Here is a 26,796-nt window from a genome sequence, read left to right as displayed (position 1 = left end):
CGTACTCACCTTCCCTTCTTAGATCGTATTCACAATGAGTAGATATACAGATAAATATACAGGTTGCACCTAAGAATGGGGAATGACAATATACATATACGGATTTTCTACAATATCTTATTCACATCAGTTGGCCTCGCGGTCACTCTGACCCAGACCGTTCTACCCTAGGGCAGATCTGACACACAATCCGGTGTGTCTACACACGGGCCTGCAGAACCCAATGCTCCCTTTTCCAAATTGTTCGCGATCCTGCGAAACTACACGCCAGTGTCCTTCCTGGCGTTCTCACTTATTCAAGCCACAATGCGGTGGGTTTCCACGTTGGTATCCCCCCCAACGCTCTCATTAACGCCGCATATCAACGACGACCACATTCCTATGAACCATTATTGGGACGATATCTCAGCAATCTACTTGGGACAGAACTAAAATAACAACTTTGAATATGGGTCCAGATTGTATAGTGTACTTCTTGCTCTTGGCATCAAAGGTCCACTCACTCCCTCTTTATTCGATCACCATTTACCTGATCGGGATTTCTCATCCGTTCACCTAAATAGCGCTCAACTAGAAATGCAGTTTACCAAGATTGAACATAAGCACCAGGTACACAATAATTCTATATGAATTAGGATATTTATTAACAATAGACATAAATCACATTACTATGCAGCATTACATTTGCAAAGGGAATAAAAGATAAAGATTAAAGTGCGCGTACTACAGGAATTGGGCGGACATCACCTGGTTAATGGGAAGTCTGGACTCGGCAGTCATCTAGGCTCCTGTCTCGTCTCTGGGTCCCGGCTCGCCTTGCAGTCACCCTCAGCCGTCACAAGTACACGTCTGCACCGCTAGGCTCAACCTCGTCTGCTCTCCCTCAGGACCTCGGAACCTTGCTGTTTATTAACTACCGTCTCTCTCTCTCTGTATCAGTGCGCTCCGCGCTACTTCTCGTTCAGTCTATCTCAGAGAGTTTCGGTCTTAAATCTTTCTCCGACTTCAAAGATGGCGACTCGTCCACCATGAAAATGAATAATGGCAGAGATGCTAACGGCTAGATGCCGCCTATGGACTAACTGACAAAAAGACTAACACCTTCGCTAATATCAAAGCCCGTTCCTTCATGGAAATTCACGGCCAGTAACCTGCCGCCCACCAAATTCTTGTACCTCCCCGTACCAAGGACACTTTCCCAGCTGGCCAGCCTGAAGTTGTGTCTTCGGAGTGGAGAAAAATACATTCCTTCGATAAGGGTCAGCCTGAACCGGTTCTCTCCAAGCGAACAACAGCTTGAAACTAAAACATTACACTTGACCTAGAAAGCCTTCTCGAGCTACCGGGCAGAAAGCAAAATGGAGTCTGTCTCGTTTAAGGCCTACGGAGCCCATAATATGCGTAGCTCCATGAAAAACAGATCGGCATGTTAGCAAATGAGTGAATCATGACTAATACTTATATATCTAACCCCTCACTTAAATTCATAAGCCTTACTCTAAGGGAAATAACACGCAAATGCCTTTATATATATATGACAGGGTCCCTGTCTATCGGCCTAATCCCTATGCTATGGGGGTGATAGGCTGGAGTCACTCTCCATCATTCTCCTTCTCCAGAGAGCTAGCAAAAAGACAGCCATAACAGTGTGTGAGTAGTTATTTGGATGATGTAATCATTGATGTCATCAATTATGTCATTTGAGATATCATCAGTGATGTCACTGAAGTAGCCATTAAAACCAGGAGTAGAATATCCTCAGATCAGATAGATAGAAGACTGACTGTACGTGACACGCCTGGGTGGGTGGGTAGGGTGGGGGGAACTGTTGGGGTTAGTTTCTAAATATGAGTAGTGATTACAGGGCCTAAAGGGAGTGAACAATTGCACTGATGTCCAGTCAATTAATAACCCCTTCCTAGGGGGGCACTGGAAGTCAAGGTGCTGGTTTATACAATTGGGAACTTTGAACTCAGATGGAGTGTACCTGTAAGCCATTGTAGAATTTAGATAAATGTAGGTAGTTTGCAGTGCTAATGTACTTTATGGTCTATCAGAAAACTCAATAAAAAATCTGTTTACCCAAAACAGAAAATCAGTGATGTCACTGACCATGTCATGAGTGATGTCATCTGTGAGGTCATAAGCAGTGCATTGCAGGGGTGTAAGTTATAGTTAGGGCAGGTAACTATAATTACTGAGTTTCACTGGTTTTGTATGAGGGAAATCTGAGCCTAACTATAATGTCCCTGTAACCTTGGTTATTTTCACTGAATTTCTAAGGTCTTTTAAATTGTATTTCCTTACTGTGATCTATAACCTTTGAAAGTGGGTGCGTGAGTGCCTGTGTGGGTGTGTAAGTGTCTATGTGGATCCGTTAGTGAGTATGTGAGTGTGTGAGTTGGTGTGTGAGTGGGTCTATTAGTGCGTTAGTGGGTCTGTGAGTGGGTGTATGAGTGGGTTTGTGAGGGCCTGTTTGGGTCTGTGATTGGGTGTGTGAGTGCCTGTGTGGGTCTGCAAGTGGCGTGTGAGTGCCTGTGTGGGTCTGTGACTGGGTCTATGAGTGGCACAATGGGTCATTGAGTGGGTGTGTGAGTGGCTCTGTATCTGTGAGTGGGTGTGTGAGTGGTGCTATGGATTTTGGGCATTACTTAGGGTGTTTAAATGGGAGAACCACGTACTCTGCTCTCAACAGCAGATGACAAGAAAGAACCCCCTGGTCACAGTCACTACATGAGATATTGTGCTCGAAAAAAGCAAGGATGCAAACACCTCCAGCATGGATTACAGATAACTTTTCATGGGGGAACTGCAGAGAAAACACACTTGCTTTGCCTTGGCCATGCGCACGAAGTTAGGACGATTAGTACTTTACAGAAGTGGAGCTTCAACTCGAGCTCCTGTTTTGTTCATATCTGTAAGTGCTTCCAGTTGAGGTTTTATTTCTGTGAAATGAGCATCAGGCAGAATTAATTCTGCCCTGCATATTTATCCAAGAGACGGCCACCATTTTGTGCAACACTTCTACCCACTTCCTACAGGCTAATTAGTAAGTGCTGCCTCATTGTGTAAATGTATGGTGCATCTCCTAAACTACAGCTGTGTAAAGAACACCAAGGAAATGTAACCAGTGACCTTGTGTGTCTGTAACTTTGCCAATGTGATTGTTCCTCCAGCGTCTTTATCAGATAACTTTACAAGATGGAACTGCAGAGAAAAAACACTGGGTTGATTTGTACTCTAAAGGTCGGTTTTGTGGTAAGTGACCAAGGGACCCACGTCTGGGCATACCCTGCCAACTTAGGGAGAAGTAAGCTAAAGAATGATGATGGATTCAACCCAGATTTGTGTCTGGGGGTGAGTGTCTGAAAAGTTTCAGCACTCTATCCATCATCTCCTTGTGTTTGCTTTGTTCGCCCTAAGTTGGCAGGGTATGTCCAGATGTGAGTCACTGTATTCAAGCTAGTATGGCTGATGAGGGGTGTTATCCCGAAACCAGTCCCAGGATGCTTGTTTCCGATCCAGGAAAGACCTGGCTTGGCAGTTCGGGATGGACTGTTCCCTTAAGGAACAGGGTCAAGAAAGATTTGCATATGGCTGGGTCTGAACTGGGGTGGCGGGGTGAGCTAAAGAACGATGATGGATTCAACGCAGATCTGTGACGGAGTGTGTCTGAAAAGTTTCAGTGCTCCATCCATCAGCTCCATGTGTTTCCTTGGATTACTTTACAATGTATCTGTATTGTTTATTATATATGACAGCAACAATAAAAAATATTTAAAGAAAATGCTAAACTTTGACATCCTGCACACTGAGCAGACTTCTGAGGTCCTGTGGCTGCCGTTCACATGCCACATGAATCACAGACAACCTCTCCAGATCATCCTGAGATTGAAAGACTCTGAAAGATAGAAGAGGCGAGGATGCTCAACAGTAGTCCGAGTGTGATGTTAATACATTGATGGAGAGAGCATGGAACGCTACTGTTCCTTCTGAACACAGGTGGTCCCAGGCATGCTCTTGTTATTGTCCTCTGCAAGGATGACAGCATGAATGTAACTGTTGAAAGGTTCAATGTCATGTCATGTCATGTCATGTCATGTCATGTTATGTTATGTTATGTTATGTTATGTTATGTTATGTTATGTTATGTTATGTTATGTTATGTTATGTTTTGTTATAGGGTTTCATACAGCACTCGATCACCAGTCAGATTTCTTGGAGCTGGCTGCAGCACCTGTTCTACGTCTGCCTGATTATTCAGAGCCTTTTACACTGCATTGCTATGAAAGATAGCTTTTGGGTGTCAGAGTGTTAATGTGCGACCATTGTGATTGAAAAAACATATTGCTTATTTTTCTGCCGCTCTTGATGCTGTAGCAGCTGGGCTACCTCCATGTTTGCAGGGTGTGGCAGCCGCTGCCCACAACTTTGAAATGTACAAAAAGAAATTGCAAGGCTCACCACTTCCTGTTGCTGCGCCTGTTATTACTTTATTATTAACTGCAAACACACACTTTTCAATGTGCAAGTTGTCAAGGTATGACAGAGGTCCCTTTCTTGTGTGCCTCCTTTATTATACTACTAAGGTGCAGTGTTATATCCTGCCTCATTGTGCCACACCTCTCACAACAAAGAACCACAATTGTATCTTCACCACTGCCCAAGTTACTACCTTCTATTGACATTCACTGGTGGACCTTTGAATAATTGTGAGATTGTGTTTAATGTTGATGGGTCTTTCCTGAGACGCAATGATGGGACATTGGTGGCGAGATATGAAACACAAAACAGGAGTCGATGTTTACCTCAAGCGCACTCTTGTCAGGTCATTGAACTCGCTGCTGTCCCTGGTGCTTGAACTTTAGCTAAACAGAAGAGCGTCACTGTCTTTATTGACTCTAAATAGTTTTGGGGTGTGGCCTCTCTTTGAGCTCTCCTGTTTGCAGAGAAGATTCCTTTGTAAAAAAAATGCTCTTTTAATGGAAGAGAGTGCCCTCACCCCTAATAAGCGGTCTGAGGAGACCCTCAAAGGCCCAGCCCAAGCGCATTTGGTGAAGCATCCATGAATCTAGGCACAAGTGTGATATGAGCCCTTAGGGACTGACTAAGACATGCCCAGGTAGATAATGTTAATGTTAACCCCTTCTATGCTCATGACGGAGCCGCTCCGTCATGAGCCTCGGTTGAGCTGTGCTCTTGACGGAGCGGTTCCGTCATGGCCCGCTCGGCGCGCCTGCGCGGCGCGAATTCCGCGCCTGCGCTGGACGTTCCATTGAGCGGGCGGGGCCATGACGGAATCGCTCCGTCATGAGCACAGCTCAACCGCGGCTCGTGACGGAGCGGCTCCATCATGAGCATGCGAGCGCCGCTCGGCCCTCCCGCCGCAGCGAAGGGGTTAATGAGACTTATTGAGTGCACAAATACCCGGAGGTGTCTTGGCGCTATTGACTGCAGTATTCCCCACGGGAAATCATTTCTGGAAAAGCCATGTTTTTAACGTTTTTCTAAAAAATAGTGAGGGAGGCAGCTCCGCTGAGCTCGGCTGGTAGCGTGCTCCACAGTTTTGCGGTACAGTAAAAAAGTCTTCGGCCGCCCCAACCTGTGGTGTGTATTCTTGGTACTTTCATCAGTCTTGCGCCTGAGGACCGCAACTGTCTGGACGGTTGGTACCAGAAAAATAGATTTTTAAGAGATAAAGGTCCTGTGTTGTTCAGAGCTTTAAATGCTAAGCAGAGAGCCTTAAACTCAATTCGCTCAGCCACTGGAAGCCAGTGGAGTCTGCGAATTTCCTTGGAGATTGAGTCATATTTGGGGATAAAGTAAAGAGGAGCTTCATGGGAACAGACAGAAAGAAAGGTGAGGTGATGCTCCAGGCCAGGTGTTTTATTTGGACTCGGCGATTTGCAATCATGTATACTTCATGATAAAATAGGAGAGCAAGTCCCAGAATTTAAAGGTAAAAACGTAGACTGGAGCAGCCCATCACTCATGGACCTGGGAAACGGGGCAGCTGTCGCTTCCTGGCTTCATTCCTATGCTGCTTGCCCCTCCAGCCAGGGTTAGGAGGTGTCTCAAGGGCAAAGACACACAAAATGTCCAGCCTTGTGATTCCTGAGCAAATCATTGTTTTCTGAGCGCTTGTCGAGCCGGTTGGATGGGCCTGGATGAAGACTACAAATCCCACAATGCACTGAATTGCTAATTGATATCCCTTGGCTGGCAACAAGGTGCATCTTGTAAGCCTCCTCGCACGTTTACGCATCTCTCATTTCGCCCAATCCAACAGAAATAATGCATTAAAACCTTTGTAAAATTCCTAGAAATATTAATTTGCCCGCAGTTCCGTGCTTATATAATGGTAGCGTTTCCACAGAGGGAGGGCGCCTGTTATCTAAGAGGAAATATATATGGATATTTCCAGGGAACAGCGTAAAGAGCAGGCGCAGAGTCCTTCAAGACGGGGTCCGCCCTGCGCTAAGTCCCACGGGATGGGGTCCGCCCTGCGCAAGGCACCCCAGGGACGCAGCCCTGCGCGTGTTTGTGTCTTTAAGAGCCTCTCGCTCCGGCCTCCCCGGGCTGGCTGTGGGTGTGGTGTGTGCGGAGCCCGTGCCTGAGAAACAGAGGAGCCGTTTCCTGCTTCCAGCGGCAGCTGGGGGCTGAAAGTGCCAGACAAGAGGAGACAGTATTCGGCAGCGCTGTCAGAGGCCAGCGCTGCGCGTAAAAATAAAACCCGAGGGAGAACCCCCCCGGGAGGGGCCGGTGCAGCGCTGGGCTGTCTGCAGGGCGCGGCGCACGGAGCCACCAGGGTGGCTGGATCTGACAGCAGCGGTGCCGGCTGCACCCAGGGAGCGCAGGAGGCTGCGGTGTGGAGCCGAATGGGTGGATTGCAGGACTGACACTAAACGGAAGGAAGGACCCCTTTTGTGTCACCCCAAAGCCTCGTCGGATGCCTGTGGATTGTTAAGGGGAGCAGCACGCACCACGGAGCCTGCACCATGAGCGGAGGGGAGGTGATCTGCTCGGGGTGGCTGCGAAAGTCCCCGCCGGAGAAAAAGTTGCGGAGATATGTAAGTAGTGCTGGTGGCGCGTGGTTTCTGCAGCCGGTGAGGACACCGGTCTGTGGGGGACTGAGTTTTCATCTGGCTTTCAGAGAGGGGTCGGTGGCGGAGAGGTGTTGGTGGTATGTTCGGTCGGATGCCGAGGGCTGGTCTGTGGAGCTTGCCTTGCACTTTGGCGGACTCGTGGGGCGCGTCCCCTGGATCTGGTCGTCAGGTGTCTGTTCTTGGGGGGTGCCGCTGCCCCTAGTGTGCAGGGGATTGTGTTAGTGAAGCGCTCTCTCCGCTGATGGTCTGTAACCAGGAACACAACAGAGGAGGCGGCGGTGTGCACCTGCCAGCCAGCCAGCCAGGTGCACAGCTCGGGGAGGCAAACAAGGAGCCGGCGTGTGCGGCGGCGCTGACAGTGCGCGCAGCCCTCAGTGTGTGCGCAGCTGACTGCGCGCAGCCCTCAGTGTGTGTGTAGCTGACAGTGCGCGCTCCCTCAGTGTGTGACAATGGGTGCGCAGCCCTCAGTGTGTGCAGCTGACAGTGTGCGCAGCCCTCCGTGTGACAATGATTGCCCAGCCCTTGGTGCATGCAGCTGACGGTGGGCGCAGCCCTCAGTGTGACAATGATAGTACGCGCAGCCCTTGGTGCGTGCATCCCTGAGTACGCAGCTGACAGTGCGCGCAGCCCCTCGCAGAGTGTACTGCTGACAGCACGTGCAGCTTCGGTTGTGCAGTTGAAACCCCGCACACCCCTCAATATGGTCAAGTGCAGTGCATGAATCCATCAGTGGGGGGAGTAAGGGGGCATGCAACCCTCAGCGTGCAATGAATACAGCTGTCAGTCTGCAGAGCCGGTTCTGCAGACGCCCCTCGGTGTATGGCTTGGTCAGTGCACTGACTGTGCATGAAACTCTAGATGCAGTACTGAGTGCACACATCTCCATGCGTTACAGCTGATAGGTCCTCAGACTGTCACGCTAGTCGTTCACAGCCCTCAGCGAGCACTACTGCCAGTGCACACAACCCTCAATATGTACAACTGACAGTGCACACAGCCCTCAAAATGCACCACTGCCAGTGCACACAGCCCTCAATATGCATAACTGACAGTGCACACAGCCCTCAATATGCACCACTGCAAGTGCACACAGTCCTCAATATGCACCACTGCCAGTGCACACAGCCCTCAATATGCACCACTGCCAGTGCACACAGCCCTCAATATGCATAACTGACAGTGCACACAGCCCTCAATATGCACCACTGACAGTGCACACATCCCTCAATATGCATAACTGACAGTGCACACAGCCCTCAATATGCACCACTGACAGTGCACACAGCCCTCAATATGCATAACTGACAGTGCACACAGCCCTCAATATGCATAACTGACAGTGCACACAGCCCTCAATATGCACCACTGACAGTGCACACAGCCCTCAATATGCATAACTGACAGTGCACACAGCCCTCAATATGCACCACTGACAGAGCACACAACCCTCAATATGCATAACTGACAGTGCACACAGCCCTCAATGTGCACCACTGCCAGTGCACACAGCCCTCAATATGCACCACTGACAGTGCACACAGCCCTCAATATGCACACTGACAGTGCACACAGCCGTCAATATGCACACTGCCAGTGCACACAGCCCTCAATATGCATAACTGACAGTGCACACAGCCCTCAATATGCACCACTGACAGTGCACACAGCCCTCAATATGCACATCTGACAGAGCACACAGCCCTCAATATGCATAACTAACAGAGCACACAGCTCTCAATATGCATAACTGACAGAGCACACTGCCCTCAATATGCATAACTGACAGTGCACACTGCCCTCAATATGCACCACTGACAGTGCACACTGCCCTCAATATGCACCACTGACAGTGCACACAGCCCTCAATATGCATAACTGACAGTGCACACAGCCCTCAATATGCATAACTGACAGTGCACACAGCCCTCAATATGCACCACTGCCAGTGCACACAACCCTCAATATGCACAACTGCCAGTGCACACAACCCTCAATATGCACAACTGCCAGTGCACACAACTCTCAATTTGCACAACTGCCAGTGCACACAACCCTCACTATGCACCAGTGACAGTGCACACAGCCGTCAATATGCATAACTGACAGAGCACACAGCCCTCAATATGCACCACTGACAGTGCACATATCCCTCAATATGCACCACTGACCGTGCACACAACCCTCAATATGCCCCACTGACAGTGCACACAGCCCTCAATATGCACCACTGACAGTGCACACAGCCCTCAATATGCACCACTGACAGTGCACACAGCCCTCAATATGCACCACTGCCAGTGCACACGGCCCTCAATATGCACCACTGCCAGTGCATACAGCCCTCAATATGCACCACTGACAGTGCACATAGCCCTCAATATGCATAACTGACAGTGCACATAGCCCTCAATATGCACAACTGACAGTGCACACAGCCCTCAATATGCACCACTGCCAGTGCACACAGCCCTCAATATGCACCACTGCCAGTGCACACAACCCTCAATATGCACAACTGACAGTGCACACAGCCCTCAATATGCACCACTGCCAGTGCACACTGCCCTCAATATGCACAACTGACAGTGCACACAGCCCTCAATATACATAACTGCCAGTGCACACAGCCCTCAATGTGCACAACTGACAGTGCACATAACTCTAAATATGCACAACTGACAGAGCACACCGCCCTAAATATGCACAACTGACAGAGCACACAGCCCTCAATATGCACAACTGATAGTGCACACAGCCCTCAATATGCACAACTGATAGTGCACACAGCCCTCAATATGCACAACTGACAGTGCACATAGCCCTCAATATGCACAACTGATAGAGCACACCGCCCTCAATATGCACAGCTGTCAGTGCATACAGCCCTCAATCAGCACAACTGACACTGCATGCACCTGTCGTTCGGTGTACAACGGACAATTTAGGCCAGGCTGTGCTTCATTGCACTGATAGTGTAAGCAGCCCGCAGTGTGTTCCACTGACAGTGTTCACAGCCCCCAGAGAGCACCACAGTCAGTGCACTGAACCCTCCGTTGCACAACAGCTGACAGTGCAGGCGGCCGTCCGTGCACGGCGCAACAGTTCTGAGAGCACGCTCGGCCCTTGGTACTGAACTGCAGGTGACCTTTGACCTCGCCTCCCGTGAGTGCGTGTGACAGTCGGCGCAGCCCTTAGTGAACACGCGCATGCGGTGCACAGAGCCCTCAGAGCGCACACGCACAGCGCAGACACGCACATTCATTCTGAGTAAACTCGACCGGCCTAAGAGTGCGCCCCTCACAGGTGCAGCTGCAAAAACACGCACAGGCCTTAGATACAACTGCCAGCGTTACACGTACCCTTAACATGACAACATGTGACAGTGCACCCAGCCCTGCGTGTACAGCGGATCTGTCAGTACGCAACATCGGTACAAAACAGCAGGAAGGAAGCCTGGGAGTGGACACACAACTCTTTGCGTGCAAAGGAGCCTGGGAGTGCACGACTGCACGCAGCTCTAGTGTGCAATAGAGGGCCTGACAATTCACGCCGCATTACATGTGCACATATCTACTCACAACAGTCGGAGCACACATCGCACACAGCCGCAGGGTACAGCTGAATCCCTAACTTTACATGTCTCATTAAATGTGCAAACAGCTGCACACTGCAATCCCCGTAAACACGCACACCCTGTGCATGGTTCACGTACAGCTCTAAGAAAATACACGGCCCAAGTCATTTCAAAACAGTGAAGCCAGACTGGGTGTGCACCAGCTATTTAAATGCACCGCCCTGCTCATCTGCACAGCCCTGCTTGTGTAACAGCGCATAGACTCAAAGCACACGTCTCAGAAGGCAGGCAGCCCTCTCAGAGCAACACTCTGCACTCTTCCAAGTGTCCCCCTCTGTCTGCGACATTGTACCGCGCACAGGCTTCTGTGCAGTGAGATCTGCCTTACACACAACCCCACTCCGTATTCGTGAGAATGTTCGTGCACTACAGACAGTGGTCGGCGTACAGCAGCGCACGCGAGGTCAGGAATGTGCAGTGTGATTGGTGCTTCTCGGTTCTCGGCTCCACTTTCTCCACACAACTGACACGCGCAGGGCTTTAAATGGACCGATACTGTCATGTGTGTATCCGCCTTGTGAGCAGATATTGTGCCGCGGTGTCTGCACAGTGCACAGCCTCGCGAACAGATAGTGTGCTCGCCCCGATACTGTGCCGAGGAGTCTGCACCGTGCTCAGTCCCAAATGCAGCCGATAGAGCACCTGCACCGTCCCGCGTGCAGATGGTGTGCGCGCCTCGTGCACAGATAGTGTGCTCGCCCCGTGTGCACATGCTGTGCCGAGGGGGTCTGCAGGGTCCCAAAAGCAGCCATAGTGCGGCGCCTGCACCGTCCCACGTGCAGATGGTGTGCGCGCCCCGTGCACAGATAGTGAGCTCGCCCCGGGTGCACATAGTGTGCGAGGCGCATGCACCGTGCACAGCCCAGTGACCAGCAGAGTGACAGTGTGGCGCGGCCGCGTGAGCACAGTGTGCTCTCCCCCCTTGTGCACAGAGCCCGCCGTGCACCCGCAGCCCCCCAGGCCGGCCGGGGCGGGGCGCGCTCCTTTCATCTCCAGCCGGCCCCGCTCGCACCTCCCCTGGGCCGCCCCGCAACTTGCACCGGAGTTCGATCGACTTTTTGAGTGGAGGCGATCCGATCCCTGCAGCCAGAGGTTATAAATAGCCGAGGAGGGGGTGGAGGAGGGGGGGGGGGGGGCACAGACAACAATGGTTAGAGGAGCAAAGGCTGTGCGTGGAGGGAGGGACAGCACTGCGGAGATGAGAAGAGGCAGGGCGTGGAGGGACAGGACAGAGAAGAGGCTGTGCGTGGAGGGACAGGACAGGGAAGAGGCTGTGCGTGGAGGGACAGGACTGTGGAGAGGCAGGGCGTGGAGGGACAGGACAGGGAAGAGGCTGTGCGTGGAGGGACAGGACTGTGGAGAGGCAGGGCGTGGAGGGACAGGACAGGGAAGAGGCTGTGCGTGGAGGGACAGGACAGGGAAGAGGCTGTGCGTGGAGGGACAGGACTGTGGAGAGGCAGGGCGTGGAGGGACAGGACAGGGAAGAGGCTGTGCGTGGAGGGACAGGACTGTGGAGAGGCAGGGCGTGGAGGGACAGGACAGGGAAGAGGCTGTGCGTGGAGGGACAGGACTGTGGAGAGGCCGTGCGTGGAGGGACAGGAGAGGGAAGAGGCTGTGCGCGGAGGGGCATGGAAGAGGAGAGTAGAAGAGGCAGGGCGTGGAGGGACAGGACTGTGGAGAGGCAGGGCGTGGAGGGACAGGACAGGGAAGAGGCTGTGCGTGGAGTGACAGGACTGTGGAGAGGCCGTGCGTGGAGGGACAGGACTGTGGAGAGGCCGTGCGTGGAGGGACAGGAGAGGGAAGAGGCTGTGCGCGGAGGGGCATGGAAGAGGAGAGTAGAAGAGGCAGGGCGTGGAGGGACAGGACAGTTGAGAGGCTGGGTGGAGAGAGGCAGGGGGTGAGGGGAAACAGCATGGCGTGGAGAGGCAGGACAGCAATGCGGGGTGTGGCCGTGGAGGGACAGGACAACAATAGGAAGAGGAGGAGAGACAGGGCGTGGAGGGACAGGACAACACTAGGAAGAGGAGGAGAGACAGGGCGTGGAGGGACAGGACACAATAGGAAGAGGAGGAGAGACAGGGCGTGGAGGGACAGGACAACAATAGGAAGAGGAGGAGAGACAGGGCGTGGAGGGACAGGACACAATAGGAAGAGGAGGAGAGGCAGGGCGTTGAGGGACAGGACAACAATAGGAAGAGGAGGAGAGACAGGGCGTGGAGGGACAGGACACAATAGGAAGAGGAGAGACAGGGCGTGGAGGGACAGGACAACAATAGGAAGAGGAGGAGAGACAGGGCGTGGAGGGACAGGACAACAATAGGAAGAGGAGAAGAGACAGGGCGTGGAGGGACAGGACACAATAGGAAGAGGAGGAGAGACAGGGCGTGGAGGGACAGGACAACAATAGGAAGAGGAGGAGAGACAGGGCGTGGAGGGACAGGACACAATAGGAAGAGGAGAGACAGGGCGTGGAGGGACAGGACAACAATAGGAAGAGGAGGAGAGACAGGGCGTGCCGGGACAGGACACAATAGGAAGAGGAGAGACAGGGCGTGGAGGGACAGGACAACAATAGGAAGAGGAGGAGAGACAGGGCGTGGAGGGACAGGACAACAATAGGAAGAGGAGGAGAGACACAGGGCGTGGAGGGACAGGACAATAATAGGAAGAGGAGGAGAGACGGGGCGTGGAGGGACAGGACAACAATAGGAAGAGGAGGAGAGACAGGGCGTGGAGGGACAGGACAACAATAGGAAGAGGAGGAGAGACAGGGCGTGGAGGGACAGGACACAATAGGAAGAGGAGAGACAGGGCGTGGAGGGACAGGACAACAATAGGAAGAGGAGGAGAGACAGGGCGTGGCGGGACAGGACACAATAGGAAGAGGAGAGACAGGGCGTGGAGGCACTGGACAACAATAGGAAGAGGAGGAGAGACGGGGCGTGGAGGGACAGGACAACAATAGGAAGAGGAGGAGAGACAGGGCGTGGAGGGACAGGACAACAATAGGAAGAGGAGGAGAGACAGGGCGTGGAGGGACAGGACACAATAGGAAGAGGAGAGACAGGGCGTGGAGGGACAGGACAACAATAGGAAGAGGAGGAGAGACACAGGGCGTGGAGGGACAGGACAACAATAGGAAGAGGAGGAGAGACGGGGCGTGGAGGGACAGGACAACAATAGGAAGAGGAGGAGAGACGGGGCGTGGAGGGACAGGACAACAATAGGAAGAGGAGGAGAGACGGGGTGTGGAGGGACAGGACAACAATAGGAAGAGGAGGAGAGACGGGGCGTGGAGGGACAGGACAACAATAGGAAGAGGAGGAGAGACAGAGCGTGGAGGGACAGGACAACAATAGGAAGAGGAGGAGAGACAGGGCGTGGAGGCACAGGACAACAATAGGAAGAGGAGGAGAGACAGGAGGAGAGACAGGGCGTGGAGGGACAGGACAACAATAGGAAGAGGAGGAGAGACAGGGCGTGGAGGGACAGGACACAATAGGAAGAGGAGGAGAGACAGGGCGTGGAGGGACAGGACCAGAGGAAGAGGGAAGGGAAAGGGCGGGAAAGCAGGACGCGTGGACAGAGAACAAAGGAAGAGTTAAAGCACGCAGGGTGTGGACGGTGGTGGGCATTCGGCATAAGCTGTGTAGATCCGGGTGAGAATGTGATGAGCATAAGCACATAAGCAAGGGGTGATGACACGACAACCATGGGATGAGCAGCATGAGCATAGCTAAAAGGTACAGGGGCATAATGAGATGAGCTGCATAAGCAGAACATTAAGACATTGAATAATAAGATGAGCTGCATAAGCAGAGCATGAAGACACAGGTGAATAATTTACAGGTGAATAATGTGATGAGCTGCATAAGCAGAGCGTGAAGACACAGGTGAATAATGCGATGAGCTGCATAAGCAGAGCGTGAACGCACAGATGAATAATGCGATGAGCTGCATAAGCAGAGCATGAAAACACTGTTGAATAATTTACAGGTGAATAATGTGATGAGCTGCATAAGCAGAGCGTGAAGACACAGATGAATAACGCGATGAGCTGCATGAGCAGAGCATGAAAACACTGTTGAAGAATTTACAGGTGAATAATGCGATGAGCTGCATAAGCAGTGCATGAAGGCACAGGTTAATCATTTACAGGTGAATATTGCGATAAGCTGCATAGGCAGAGAGACGCACATGAATAATATAATGAGCTGCATAAGCAGAGCGTGAAGACACAGATGAATAATGAGATGAGCTGCATAAGCAGAGCATGAAAACACTGTTGAATAATGTACAGGTGAATAATGCGTTGAGCTGCATAAGCAGTGCATGAAGCCACACATGAATAATGCGATGAGCTGCATAAGCAGAGCATGAAGGCACAAGTTAATAATTTACAGGTGAATAATGCGATAAGCTGCATAAGCAGAGAGACGCACACGAATAATATAACGAGCTGCATAAGCAGGGCATGATGAGTGGGGGAAAAGAGCGTGAGCAAGGCCTGAAGACACAGGGGGACATTGGGGAAAAGAGCATAAGCAGGGCATGAGTCACAAAAGCAGAATAAGCATAACTAGAAGGAAGATGGGAACAATCCGATAGACGGCATAAACAGGACATTTAGACACAGGGGAACAATGTAAAGAAGTGCATAGGCAGGGCATGAAGACACAGCGGAACAATAGGAAGAAGAGCATAAGCAGGACCCGAAGACTCATGGGAAAATGCGCTTAAGCAGAGCCTGAAGACAGAGTAACAATGGGAAGAAATGTGGGTTTGCCGGGAAGGAGCATAGTTGGTCCTTGGACACTGCGCCCTGGTTACACCTCTCTATGGAATGGGGCACAGAGGAAGGGTTTGGCCTTCTGTGCGCTAGAATGAAGCGACGGTGGCACATTCTGTGGCGGTGAACAGAAGAGGGCTGGCGTGGGGCAACCGTTGTGCATGTGCCGTGCAGAAGGCCCCAAGTGCAGGCTGGCTAGCACCCACGTCCAGAAATGGTACTGTTCAGGCTGGGCAGGTCTAACACGGGGGCGGGTGCCTCTGAACCTCAAATGTGGCAGTAATTAAATACTGACTGGGATGGGTTCCTATCATTCACGTCCTTAACTTTAGAGACAAAAAAACGGATTGATTACTAAGTATTGGTGGTAAAAACCTTTAAAGTAATCCATGCATTCTATAGTGCCTAGTTACATGTCATGTTTTACTTAATCTTGCATTCTCTAAGAGTCTGCGTTATCCAGGAACTTGTGTGTCTGGATTTTGTTCGTGCAGAACATTCCTCTTGTGTGTAGTGTGAACTGCACCCCTGTAGGGCCCCCTGCGAGTTCAGTGTGTGTGTGTGGGGGGGGGATGGGGGGGGGGGTTATAAAGGGACATGACTGAGAGCCCTGGAGTTGAGGCTGAAGGCGGTGCCAGTTTCTCACAGCGCCTGTCAGTGGGGCATTAAGGTGTTCCGAATACGTGCTCGTCCAGTCCTTGGCCCCTTGGCAGAGCGCACCGAGCAATGGTCACGTGTGCCAATTGTATTTGTGATTCTAAGCAAAATGTGTGAAGGATCTACTCAGCTGTCGAAATATTGGCAAAGTGAATGTAAAAGAAAATGCATTGCTTGCAGGTGAGTGGGTACGTTCTGTGCGCAGGGGGATGGTGAAGTGAAGCCGGTTCAAGGAAGTACATGCAACAGAGAGTGACAAGAGGGTGCTGAACAGGACATAGAGCAGGTGTGAGTTATGCATTCCACAGACCTTATAATGTGTAATAAACAGTCTGATGTTTTCAGAATTGAAACAGTTTCAATTCGAATTATTCCCAACCAAATCACCGAGGCTACTCTTTTTTGTGATACTGCTAACAAGCACTGGATGTGGCATAACGACAAGAGCTGCCAACTTAGGAACTGGGTAACCATCCAGTCTCCGCGTCAGCTAAAAATCCTGCGATTCTGGACAAATCCCGCAATCTCCCCGTGCCTACCAAAAATGAATGTGTTCTTGAGTAATGTAACTGGTGCTCAAGCAAAGATCTCCAATACCTTCGGGTGGAGTTCCCACTATATCAATCTGCAAAAAATAAAAGCAAACAAGGTTGGCTTCTTTTTGATTCCTGTCCATTACTGTGTGTTAGGCTGGATGGAATAACCGAAATCCCACAGAAAGGGACCAAAATACTGAGGGCGGGGGGGGGGGGGGGGGGGAAGCACTGGACATTAGTTTACATGTTTTAGGCCACACCCTTTTGGAATAGCGTAATATATAAAAAGCATCGCGAATTGACAAAAGAGTCATTGACAAAGCCAAAAGGCTGGTAGCTAACACCAGTCCTATTGGCTTAGCCAGTGCTTATTTTTTAAGTTAGGCAACATACAGAAAAGAATCTCAGCACGAGGTGTTCGCACTAATCCACAGATGACTGTGACATATCTGGTCCACATCCAAGATATTGCTCTAGGATGTCAATTTTTTAAAAGATGCAACAAAATGTAAATACCTGTAAATGTACTGCAGACATTATTCAAAATATATTTCATATATTTACAGTTCAGAAAGCACAAGTGAAGCCCCTTTCTGTAATTCTAAAGTTTGGTGGAAACATAGATTTAAATACGATAAGAACAAATCATGGCACTTCATTTGGTGATGTGCAAATGATACATATTCGTGAAACCCGTTTTGCACTCAGTATCATTTGTGTGAAATATAGTTCTGGCAGTAAAACTGCATATCTGTGTAAATCAGTCTAGTGGCTAGTTTGATGCAAAATGTGCTGTCGGTAAATGACTGTGCACAGCACTGCCACACCTTGGTGTGGTAACGCATGCTGACAGTGTGCCCCAAAGTGCACCACCAGCTACAGACCACAGCTCACCACTCTCCGCGGAGTGGGCAGTGCTCACTATTGAATGTACTGTCGAAAACGAGGTGATGTCCCATCTCCTGCAAGCGTCTCTCGCCCCCTGCAGTGTTTACACAGATCAGCTGCCGCAGACGGGCAGCGTGCTCTGAAGGGCTGGCCCCGCCCCCTGCAGTGCCACGCCCACCCAAGGGCACAGGCATGACAGCGAGCTCAGCCTCATCAGGCCTGCTGGGGACTGGCTGGAGAGGAGACCACAGACCAGCTGCTGCTGATAGGGAATCATTCAGGGAAGACCCCCTTCCCCGGCGGTGCCCCACAGACCAGCAGCTGCTAACAGGGACTCGTGCAGTGCAGGGCAGGGCTCCCTTCCCCAGCAGTGACCCACAGACCAGCTGCTTCCAACAGACTCATGCAGTGCAGGGCAGGCCCCCCTTCCCCAGCAGTGACCCACAGACCAGACCAGCAGCTGCTTATAGGGAATCATGCAGCGTGGAGCAGTGCACTGCTTCCCCAGCAGTGACCCACAGACCAGCTGCTGCTTATGGGGAATCAATCATGCAGCGTGGAGCAGTGCACTGTTTCCCCAGCAGTGACCCACAGACCAGCTGCTGCTTATAGGGAATCATGCAGCGTGGAGCAGTGCACTGCTTCCCCAGCAGTGACCCACAGACCAGCTGCTGCTTATGGGGAATCATGCAGCGTAGAGCAGTGCACTGCTTCCCCAGCAGTGACCCACAGGCCAGCTGCTGCTTATGGGGAATCATGCAGCGTAGAGCAGTGCACTGCTTCCCCAGCAGTGACCCACAGACCAGCTGCTGCTTATGGGGAATCAATCATGCAGCGTGGAGCAGTGCACTGCTTCCCCAGCAGTGACCCACAGACCAGCTGCTGCTTATAGGGAATCATGCAGCGTGGAGCAGTGCACTGCTTCCCCAGCAGTGACCCACAGACCAGCTGCTGCTTATGGGGAATCATGCAGCGTAGAGCAGTGCACTGCTTCCCCAGCAGTGACCCACAGGCCAGCTGCTGCTTATGGGGAATCATGCAGCGTAGAGCAGTGCACTGCTTCCCCAGCAGTGACCCACAGACCAGCTGCTGCTTATGGGGAATCATGCAGCGTAGAGCAGTGCAGTGCTTCCCCAGCAGTGACCCACAGACCAGCTGCTGCTTATTGGGAATCATGCAGCGTGGAGCAGTGCACTGCTTCCCCAGCAGTGACCCACAGACCAGCTGCTGCTTATGGGGAATCATGCAGTGTGGAGCACCGAGCAGTGCACTGCTTCCCCAGCAGTGACCCACAGACCAGCTGCTGCTTATGGGGAATCATGCAGCGTAGAGCAGTGCACTGCTTCCCCAGCAGTGACCCACAGACCAGCTGCTGCTTATGGGGAATCATGCAGCGTGGAGCAGTGCACTGCTTCCCCAGCAGTGACCCACAGACCAGCTGCTGCTTATGGGGAATCATGCAGCGTAGAGCAGTGCACTGCTTCCCCAGCAGTGACCCACAGGCCAGCTGCTGCTTATGGGGAATCATGCAGTGTGGAGCACCGAGCAGTGCACTGCTTCCCCAGCAGTGACCCACAGACCAGCTGCTGCTTATGGGGAATCATGCAGCGTAGAGCAGTGCACTGCTTCCCCAGCAGTGACCCACAGACCAGCTGCTGCTTATGGGGAATCATGCAGTGTGGAGCACCGAGCAGTGCACTGCTTCCCCAGCAGTGACCCACAGACCAGCTGCTGCTTATGGGGAATCATGCAGCGTAGAGCAGTGCACTGCTTCCCCAGCAGTGACCCACAGACCAGCTGCTGCTTATGGGGAATCATGCAGCGTGGAGCAGTGCACTGCTTCCCCAGCAGTGACCCACAGACCAGCTGCTGCTTATGGGGAATCATGCAGCGTAGAGCAGTGCACTGCTTCCCCAGCAGTGACCCACAGACCAGCTGCTGCTTATGGGGAATCATGCAGTGTGGAGCACCGAGCAGTGCACTGCTTCCCCAGCAGTGACCCACAGACCAGCTGCTGCTTATGGGGAATCATGCAGCGTAGAGCAGTGCACTGCTTCCCCAGCAGTGACCCACAGACCAGCTGCTGCTTATGGGGAATCATGCAGCGTAGAGCAGTGCACTGCTTCCCCAGCAGTGACCCACAGACCAGCTGCTGCTTATGGGGAATCATGCAGTGTGGAGCACCGAGCAGTGCACTGCTTCCCCAGCAGTGACCCACAGACCAGCTGCTGGTAACAGGGACTCAGGCAGTGCAGGGCAGGGCCCCCTTCCCCAGCTGCGCCCCACAGACCAGCTGCTGCTAACAGGGACTCGTGCAGTGCAGCTTCCCTTACCTATACTGTAATGCATATCAACTGATGACCCTTGTTAACAGCAGTCACTATTGTATGACAACTATTATTAGATTGTAGAACACCACAGCGAATAACAGTGAAGTAAAGCAGGTGTTCAGTCTGCGACTAGAAAAAGTACGAATGGGGCGGCTTTGTTTTCAGAGAGGGTGGGTAGTTATGCTGCTTTCGTATGCAGGGTGTACACGGGGCATGCCTAGAGCAGAATAACGCTTGCACAGCACTGCGCAGGCGCGAGCGGTCTCCGCTGAATTCCTCGATGGCTGCTTCCAGCCTGGGCCCTTCTTGCTGCTGTGACCTTCCTCGACCGAGGCGGCCCGTGAAGGGTTAATGTCGTCTACTCACCGGGGGCCTAGTGTGTTTGAAGTCAGTTCTGCTTTCGTTATTCCCAAAGCTGGCAGTTTGCTGACAGAGGCCCGCGCTCAGTGTAAACACGCTCGCTCCTGTCAGGGCTGGGCGGTGTTTGCAGTCTGTCTGGGATGATTCGACGGGGCAGCTGCCGCCTCGCCGAGCAGCCGTGTGACCTTGTGCTTTCATTTACCTGGCACCGTTGACGCGAGGCAGGCTGCCCACTCCAGCACTGCTTTACATTTTAAACCCCTGCATTAGTGCACGGATTAAAAAATGCATCATCTCGCGGCCAGAGGCACTTAAAGCAACAGCACATGTAACAAATAAGTCCAAAAAGTTGTGTTTACCATTCCTCAAACACCGACTAAACATATTGACACGACCCCTCCTCTTATCCGTCCACATATCCTTCTCCCGTGATCCTCTCGTCTACCCCGGATCTCCGTGTGTAGATGAGTTGTGGTGTGACACCTGTGTAGTGTACTGTCTGGTGTGTAGACAAGGGAGCACACAGGCCCACGCGGGTCACCGTATTTTAATGTATTGAATATTTATTCCCTCCTAGGTGTTTTGTCTCTCCTACTGGGGGAGCTTACCTGCCCTCAAAAGAGTCCCACTTTGTCCCTCCTTTAAATTCTCTTCTCTTCCTCTCCACAGCCTGGGGAAGGGAGGGGTGTCCAGGGTTTAGGCTGTAAATCTTGGGGGGCTCGGTCTTGCAGGGTCCTAGGAGGGTCGCCAACTGGCAACAAGGCACATTCTGGGCAGTATATAACCACAAAAGCCAGATGAACCTAGACTGAGGGACCCAGAGACACGGGGTACTGGTAGACGGCAGCCTCCAACATAAACTATGTATCACAATGAGCCGCTCCCAGCGAAGAGCGGAGGCATGCAGACCTAGGCATAGAGGCGGAGATCACGTCATTGGAGATTCTTGGACCAAGGGTTCATCTGCCCTTTCCCTCCTATGGGGCCATTTTGACCTCATCTCAGGGCATAAAGGATCCAGCCATTTAATAGATGAGAGTGATGGCTATTACCCCACTGAGTGGAACCCTCTGGTCATAGTGTGGTAAGAGTGGAGCCCGTTCTTTCACGGTCCTGGTGAATGCCGCGGACCCAGATGGGCCTACAGGCAGAAACGTGTTGACCTATTCACGGCGGTGGGGGGACACTAATATCCCCATCACACGGATCACCTTATTTTAAAACGCCATATGGATGCCGGCACTATTAAAATTTAAGCTGACACCCATAATGGCCTTTTAATCCACTTTCTTCTCTTTTCTTTGGGCCCCCACTTGGTGTAGAAGTGCATCCCTGTCGTGCCCACCCTCTATCAAACCAAGTTTTTAGAGGGCGAGGACTGGTCAGTGATAAAGCATGACACCCAGTGGTGTCTGAGACCAGCCTTTCACTTTTTGTGAGATGCCTGCACTCACAAATTTAATACTGCAGTTACACTAGCGACACTAAAACTGGGAGAGGCTCATTGTGATACATACATTCTGGGCAGTGGCTGTAAACATTCAGGACAAATGGTCAGAATTCAGGACCAAAGTTATATTTTATGGACACATCTGAGGCAGTTGCACAATTCTAAAATAGATGGATGACAGAAGGACTAGTCAAAATAGGTTTCTGGTCTTTGGTGTCTGTAACACACAGGAGTATTAATCCAACCTGCGCATTTTGCCAGACTTGGTTAAAGATGAAAAAACTAACAAACAAATGCACTCCAGGCATCAGGGACTGGAGCCAAAATTCGACCACAAACAATGGCTTCAGAGGCAGCGCTCTGTTGGTGAACATACACTTAGAGGTCATAGGCAGTGGCTGCACTATTTTTATTTCTGACTGTACTTTTTAGGTTGAGCCTGGGCAGTGCATGCGCTGCTCTGCGAGCCATGCTGTATTGGAGTAGGTACTTGAAGCCGGCCCACTCTCCACCCATAATTGTCATTGGCTTGTGTCATTGTCCTTCGTAAAAGCTGGGTTCTGATTCGTTATTAGGCTTGTTAGTCCCTCCTTAGTACTGCCTTGTCTTCATTTGTATCCTCCCAGGAGAACTGGCCCTTTTACTTGGGTTGTTACACAGTAGGTCTTCTTTAGTTTGTAAGCACTATTTAATGAGTTTCTTTTACTGCAGGAGTGTCTCTCGTGCGCAGTTGTGACCCCCGGCTTGTTTATTTAACTCGTAGCAAACTGGGAGCTCTTCAGGGGCCATGGGAGACATAAGGGGGCAACTCAGCGATGTCTTCAAGACTTTGGACAGCAATAGGACTAGCATTGTGCGAGAGTTTAAGCTATTGGCATTGTAAATGACAATGCCTTTTATGTTTTAACCCCTTTGCAACGGGGGTAATTCCCCCGAGGTGCGGGGAGGGCATCGCCGCAGTGCTCGCCGCGGTGCTCGCCGCGGTGCTCATGAAGAGTCCAGCTCATCATTCTGCCCAGTGGAGCTGGGCTCATGATGAGCTGGACTCGTCATGACTCCGCCCACTCCAATAGAACACCCGCACGGACGTGGAATTTGCCGCGCGGGGCAGTGCCGCGGCCGTTATGACGAGCCCGGCTCCACTGTGCCTCATGATGAGCTGGGTTCGTCATAAGCAAGCAAGGGCTTAAAAACTAAAATATAAATAAAAGGCTTTGTCATTTACAATTCCAATAGCTCAAACTTACGTAAATGCGAGTAATTGCATTGTAGATGCTTGTTATCAGTGTTTCCAGACTTAACAAGTTCTTCTTTCTCGAGAGAAGTTGCTTGCCAGAGAGTTCAGGTGTTGTTAGAGTGGTTGGTGCGAGAGAGGGAAGACATTGTGGAAGTGTTAGATGTGAGATAGCGCAGTTGTTGAGGGGAAGAAAGTGCAGGTGTTGGAGCGCGACGGTGTGGCGAGAGTGTTGAGCGCCAAAGTGCTCTAATGCTGTGAAAGTGTTAAGTGCCTGAAAATGCTTTTGCTATTAGAGTGCTCGTGGAGAGAGACCACTGAGTGTAGCAGCATCAGGTGCGAGAGTGCTCTGCACACAGCCAACATGTACAGCTCTCAGACCTAGATCGTCTCTCTCTAATACTGCGCGTTGAAGTGTATTGGGTGTGAGAGCTGGTCTCGTGTGTGTGCTGGGAGACTTAGAACCCTTGCCAGCCCCACCACCCCCACACACACACAAACACTTGCTCGCATACTTTTGCCCAACCTATCTCAGGTATAACTCTGAAATTCCATATTTACTGCAAAGAGTGTTTTTTCCAGCAGACATCTAGGTAAGTCCAAAATCTGATGTGCTTTGAGGACAGTGATAGGTGAGGGCTGATGGACAGGAGGGTCCTTGCTACTCCTACCAACAGTGCTTAATTTGTAAATAAATAAAGTGCCAGGGCCCTCGCCAGGAGGCCCCTGCAGCTTGCGCCACCCATTGCCCCTACCGACAGTACCAACACAACTACTAACCATCACACACCTACAAGTTTGTCAATTTAAATGACCCCAGGCCCACAATGCTTTAACAATGGCCTGGGCTGCAGGTATTAGTCATTTTTAATGTATATGTATTGATAAGCAACAGTGGCTGTGCTGATATTTAAATTAGATAAACAGCGCCACCATGTGGCAGGCTGTCACAAGTGCCACAATTAAGTTCCCGTGCCAAGCACTGGAAACCACCAGCTCAAATTAAGCACTGCTGTGAGCAGAGCTGGAGCGCATCCTAGGACGGAGAGAAAGGGAAGTATGGGATGGACACAGAGGACCGCGATAGGGGAGGGCCCTGAGGGCACTTTAGCATCACCAGCAGCTGTGCCTGCTACTTCTACCGCCCAAGAGAGAAGCTGGAGAACCTCCTGGGAAAGAGAGGGACAGAGAGAAAGGGGAAAAAAGTGTTGGGAAGGCACATACATGGTGTGGGAAATGGAGAAGGAGAAATGAGGGTGAAAAAAGAGGAGCGTGGTCCATATACAGAGAGAGAGAGACACAAGATGGGAATGTTAAGAGTGAGAAAAGAAAAGCAAGCGGGGTCTGCCAGATGAGACTGAAAGAACGGGTGGTGAAAGAGAGAGGAGAGGATCATAGTGTGTGATGGGGCAGAAAAATGCAAAAAGAGATACAGAAAGATGCCGAGGGTGACAGAGAAAAGAATGAAACAAAAAAAAGTAGAGGGGCAGACAAAAGACGAGGTAGAGGGAACAGAGAGAAAAATGAAGCCTTTGGGAGAGCAAGAGATGTAGAGGTAGGACAGAGGAGGGAACAGATAGTGAAAAGGGAACGTGGAAGAGGTTGAAAAGGAAGTAAACGGAGAGATTATGTGAAGATTCAGTTTGTAAATTGCACGCCGGAGGTTACAATCCCAGCAGCATACTTTGCCAAGGGAGCTGAGTGGGATAATGCACATGAATGAATGAATGAAAAGAGACTTCTAAAGCGCACAGCTACTCCCTGGAGTGTCCCGGCGCTGCACTTTTAGTTGACTGCAAAATGCAACCACAACAACTGTCAGGGGATGCTACTGATTATAGCTCCAAAGGGAGTTTATTCCAGGACACCGATCCAAGATAGGAAAGAGTCCTTTCGCCCATTCTCGTGCGCCGGACCCTCGGGATCCTTGCCAAGTGGCCATGGGCTGACCGTAGATTTATGGAGGGGGCTTAGAAGCTAAATCTAGCCCTAAGATATTCTGCCCCAGAATGGTGCAGTTCTCTATGGTCTAGGACTAGCTCTATGAAGAGAACTCTCTTCTTTAGCGGCAGCCAGTGTGGTGCACGCAGGTGCGAAGACACGTGTGTTCTTGGGGGCAGGTTAAGTAAAATACGGGCCGCCATGTTTTGGACCACTATAGCTTGTTAACCAGGTAGTCCGAAAGTCCTGAGTATACAGCATTTCCATAGTCCAGTCTCGATGTTATGAGTGACTGGATCACTACCTATATTGCGGGCAGGGAAAGAAAGTGAATAAACCTTTTCAAAATCCGCAACAGCCCAAAGCATGTTCCAACCACTGATATGTTCTGTGGCTGGGAAGACAAAGCATAATCAAATTTTATGACCAGGTTTTTGACTCCTCCCCCGAGGCCTAGGGGGGGCACTCTTGGGCCACATCATCTGCCAGTATTAGGGCCAAAGAATAAGATCTCGGTCTTTTCTGCATTGCATTTTAATTGATGTAAGGACATCCATTGAAAGACAGAGGGAAGGCAGGTTTTAATTGACTCTCCCCAAATCTCCTCTCCCTTTCCACAGGTAAACAACAACTGCATGTCGTCGGGGCAAGTGGTCTCTTTGGCTCCCTGGGCCGCTGCCAACTGTGCTAGAGGAGTCAGGTATGCATTAAATAAAGTGGGGCACAACGCCGACCCCTGCAGCACTCCTACGGTCAACTTGAATGCCCCAATAAGTATGGGGAACCCCATACTTCCTGCCCTCTATCCTTCAAGAAGGAAGCTATCCAATCTAGAGCCACCCCAGCTATAGTAATGGCTTGGAGGCGAGCCAAGAGCATAGAGTGAGGGACCATATCGAATGTTGCTGATATTTGTGCAGGAGCCTTCTCGAGGGTCTTGCATAGAAGTCAAAGTGGGCAGCATCTACTGGGGTCTCAAGCTTTTCTAATTTCACCAAAACAGTTTCCACCCTTCTTGCTAAAGCACTCTAGAATGGTTCATGCGGATCTTAAGTTGCCCCAGGGTAAATGGCAAAGAGAAGGTCTCCTCTACTGAGAACGTAGAGGATGGACAGATGGCTAAAGAACCAATCCTTCTCTCCAGGGTGCCTGTTACCAGAAAGAATAATACATGTGTGTAATTAGTTAATCAGCTAATCTAAAACCTGCTGGGGAACCTAGTTTATAATGTGTGTGATGCATTTGTTTAAACAGAGGTATTTTGTACTGTGTGTATTTTGCACTATGTAATCACTTGCACATTCACAGTGCTTTCTGTCGCAGGCTGGGACTTCATAGCACTATATTCATGTCATCATTCTTCAGTGTAGCAAGCTGGGTTCAAATCAGCGACTCCTCAGTTTGATACGCAAACATTTGAAGTGATTACATTATCTAGCTAGGGTTTCCTACCACAACAATGCATTTACCATCGATTAATTTAGGTTATGTTTACTTGTCATTTATGGTGGATGCATTATATTTAAGTGAAAGGCCAACCAAATAGATACATAAAATCTTGGTTTCTTGGGCCACGTCTTCCATGGCGTTCTGCCGCAAAATAAGCGCCAAGGCTTCTCACAGGGGATCGGCTGCAGATAGGCCCGGCGCGCTTCCTTTCCTTCTCGAAGCAGTGAGCTCTATGTGCCTTTTCAAAGGTCTGGCTGGTCCCAGATCTGCTACTGCTCACTGCAGCTTCCATAATCACAGACAAAAGGCGTCCGTAGAAGGGATTATGATTAGGGCTCATGGTTTTATGGTATTTATTTTTGTAACCTTTCCATCTGTATTTATCCTTATTTATTTTTGGGCCATTTAATTGGTATTTATCC

The 26,796-nt window shown here is 50.9% G+C and overlaps 1 protein-coding gene across 2 annotated transcripts in view; it reads left to right on the top strand.

Annotated features, from left to right (window-relative positions):
• Positions 1-6,623: 6,623 nt before the first annotated feature.
• LOC147663659 (GRB2-associated-binding protein 2-like) overlaps positions 6,624-26,796 on the top strand; it is a 504,795-nt gene continuing 484,622 nt past the window's right edge. The window contains exon 1 of one of the 2 annotated variants that reach the window (XM_086950288.1): positions 6,624-7,070. In XM_086950288.1, the coding sequence (XP_086806414.1) occupies positions 6,999-7,070 (72 nt within the window). In that variant the 5' untranslated portion in view covers positions 6,624-6,998. The remainder of the gene's footprint in view (positions 7,071-26,796) is intronic. The other variant, XM_086950289.1, reaches the window with a different exon arrangement.

Source organism: Lissotriton vulgaris, unplaced genomic scaffold, assembly GCF_964263255.1.
Source record: "Lissotriton vulgaris unplaced genomic scaffold, aLisVul1.2 SCAFFOLD_292, whole genome shotgun sequence".
Lineage (NCBI taxonomy): Eukaryota > Metazoa > Chordata > Amphibia > Caudata > Salamandridae > Lissotriton > Lissotriton vulgaris.
This window is presented reverse-complemented; position numbering and strand designations above follow the sequence as displayed.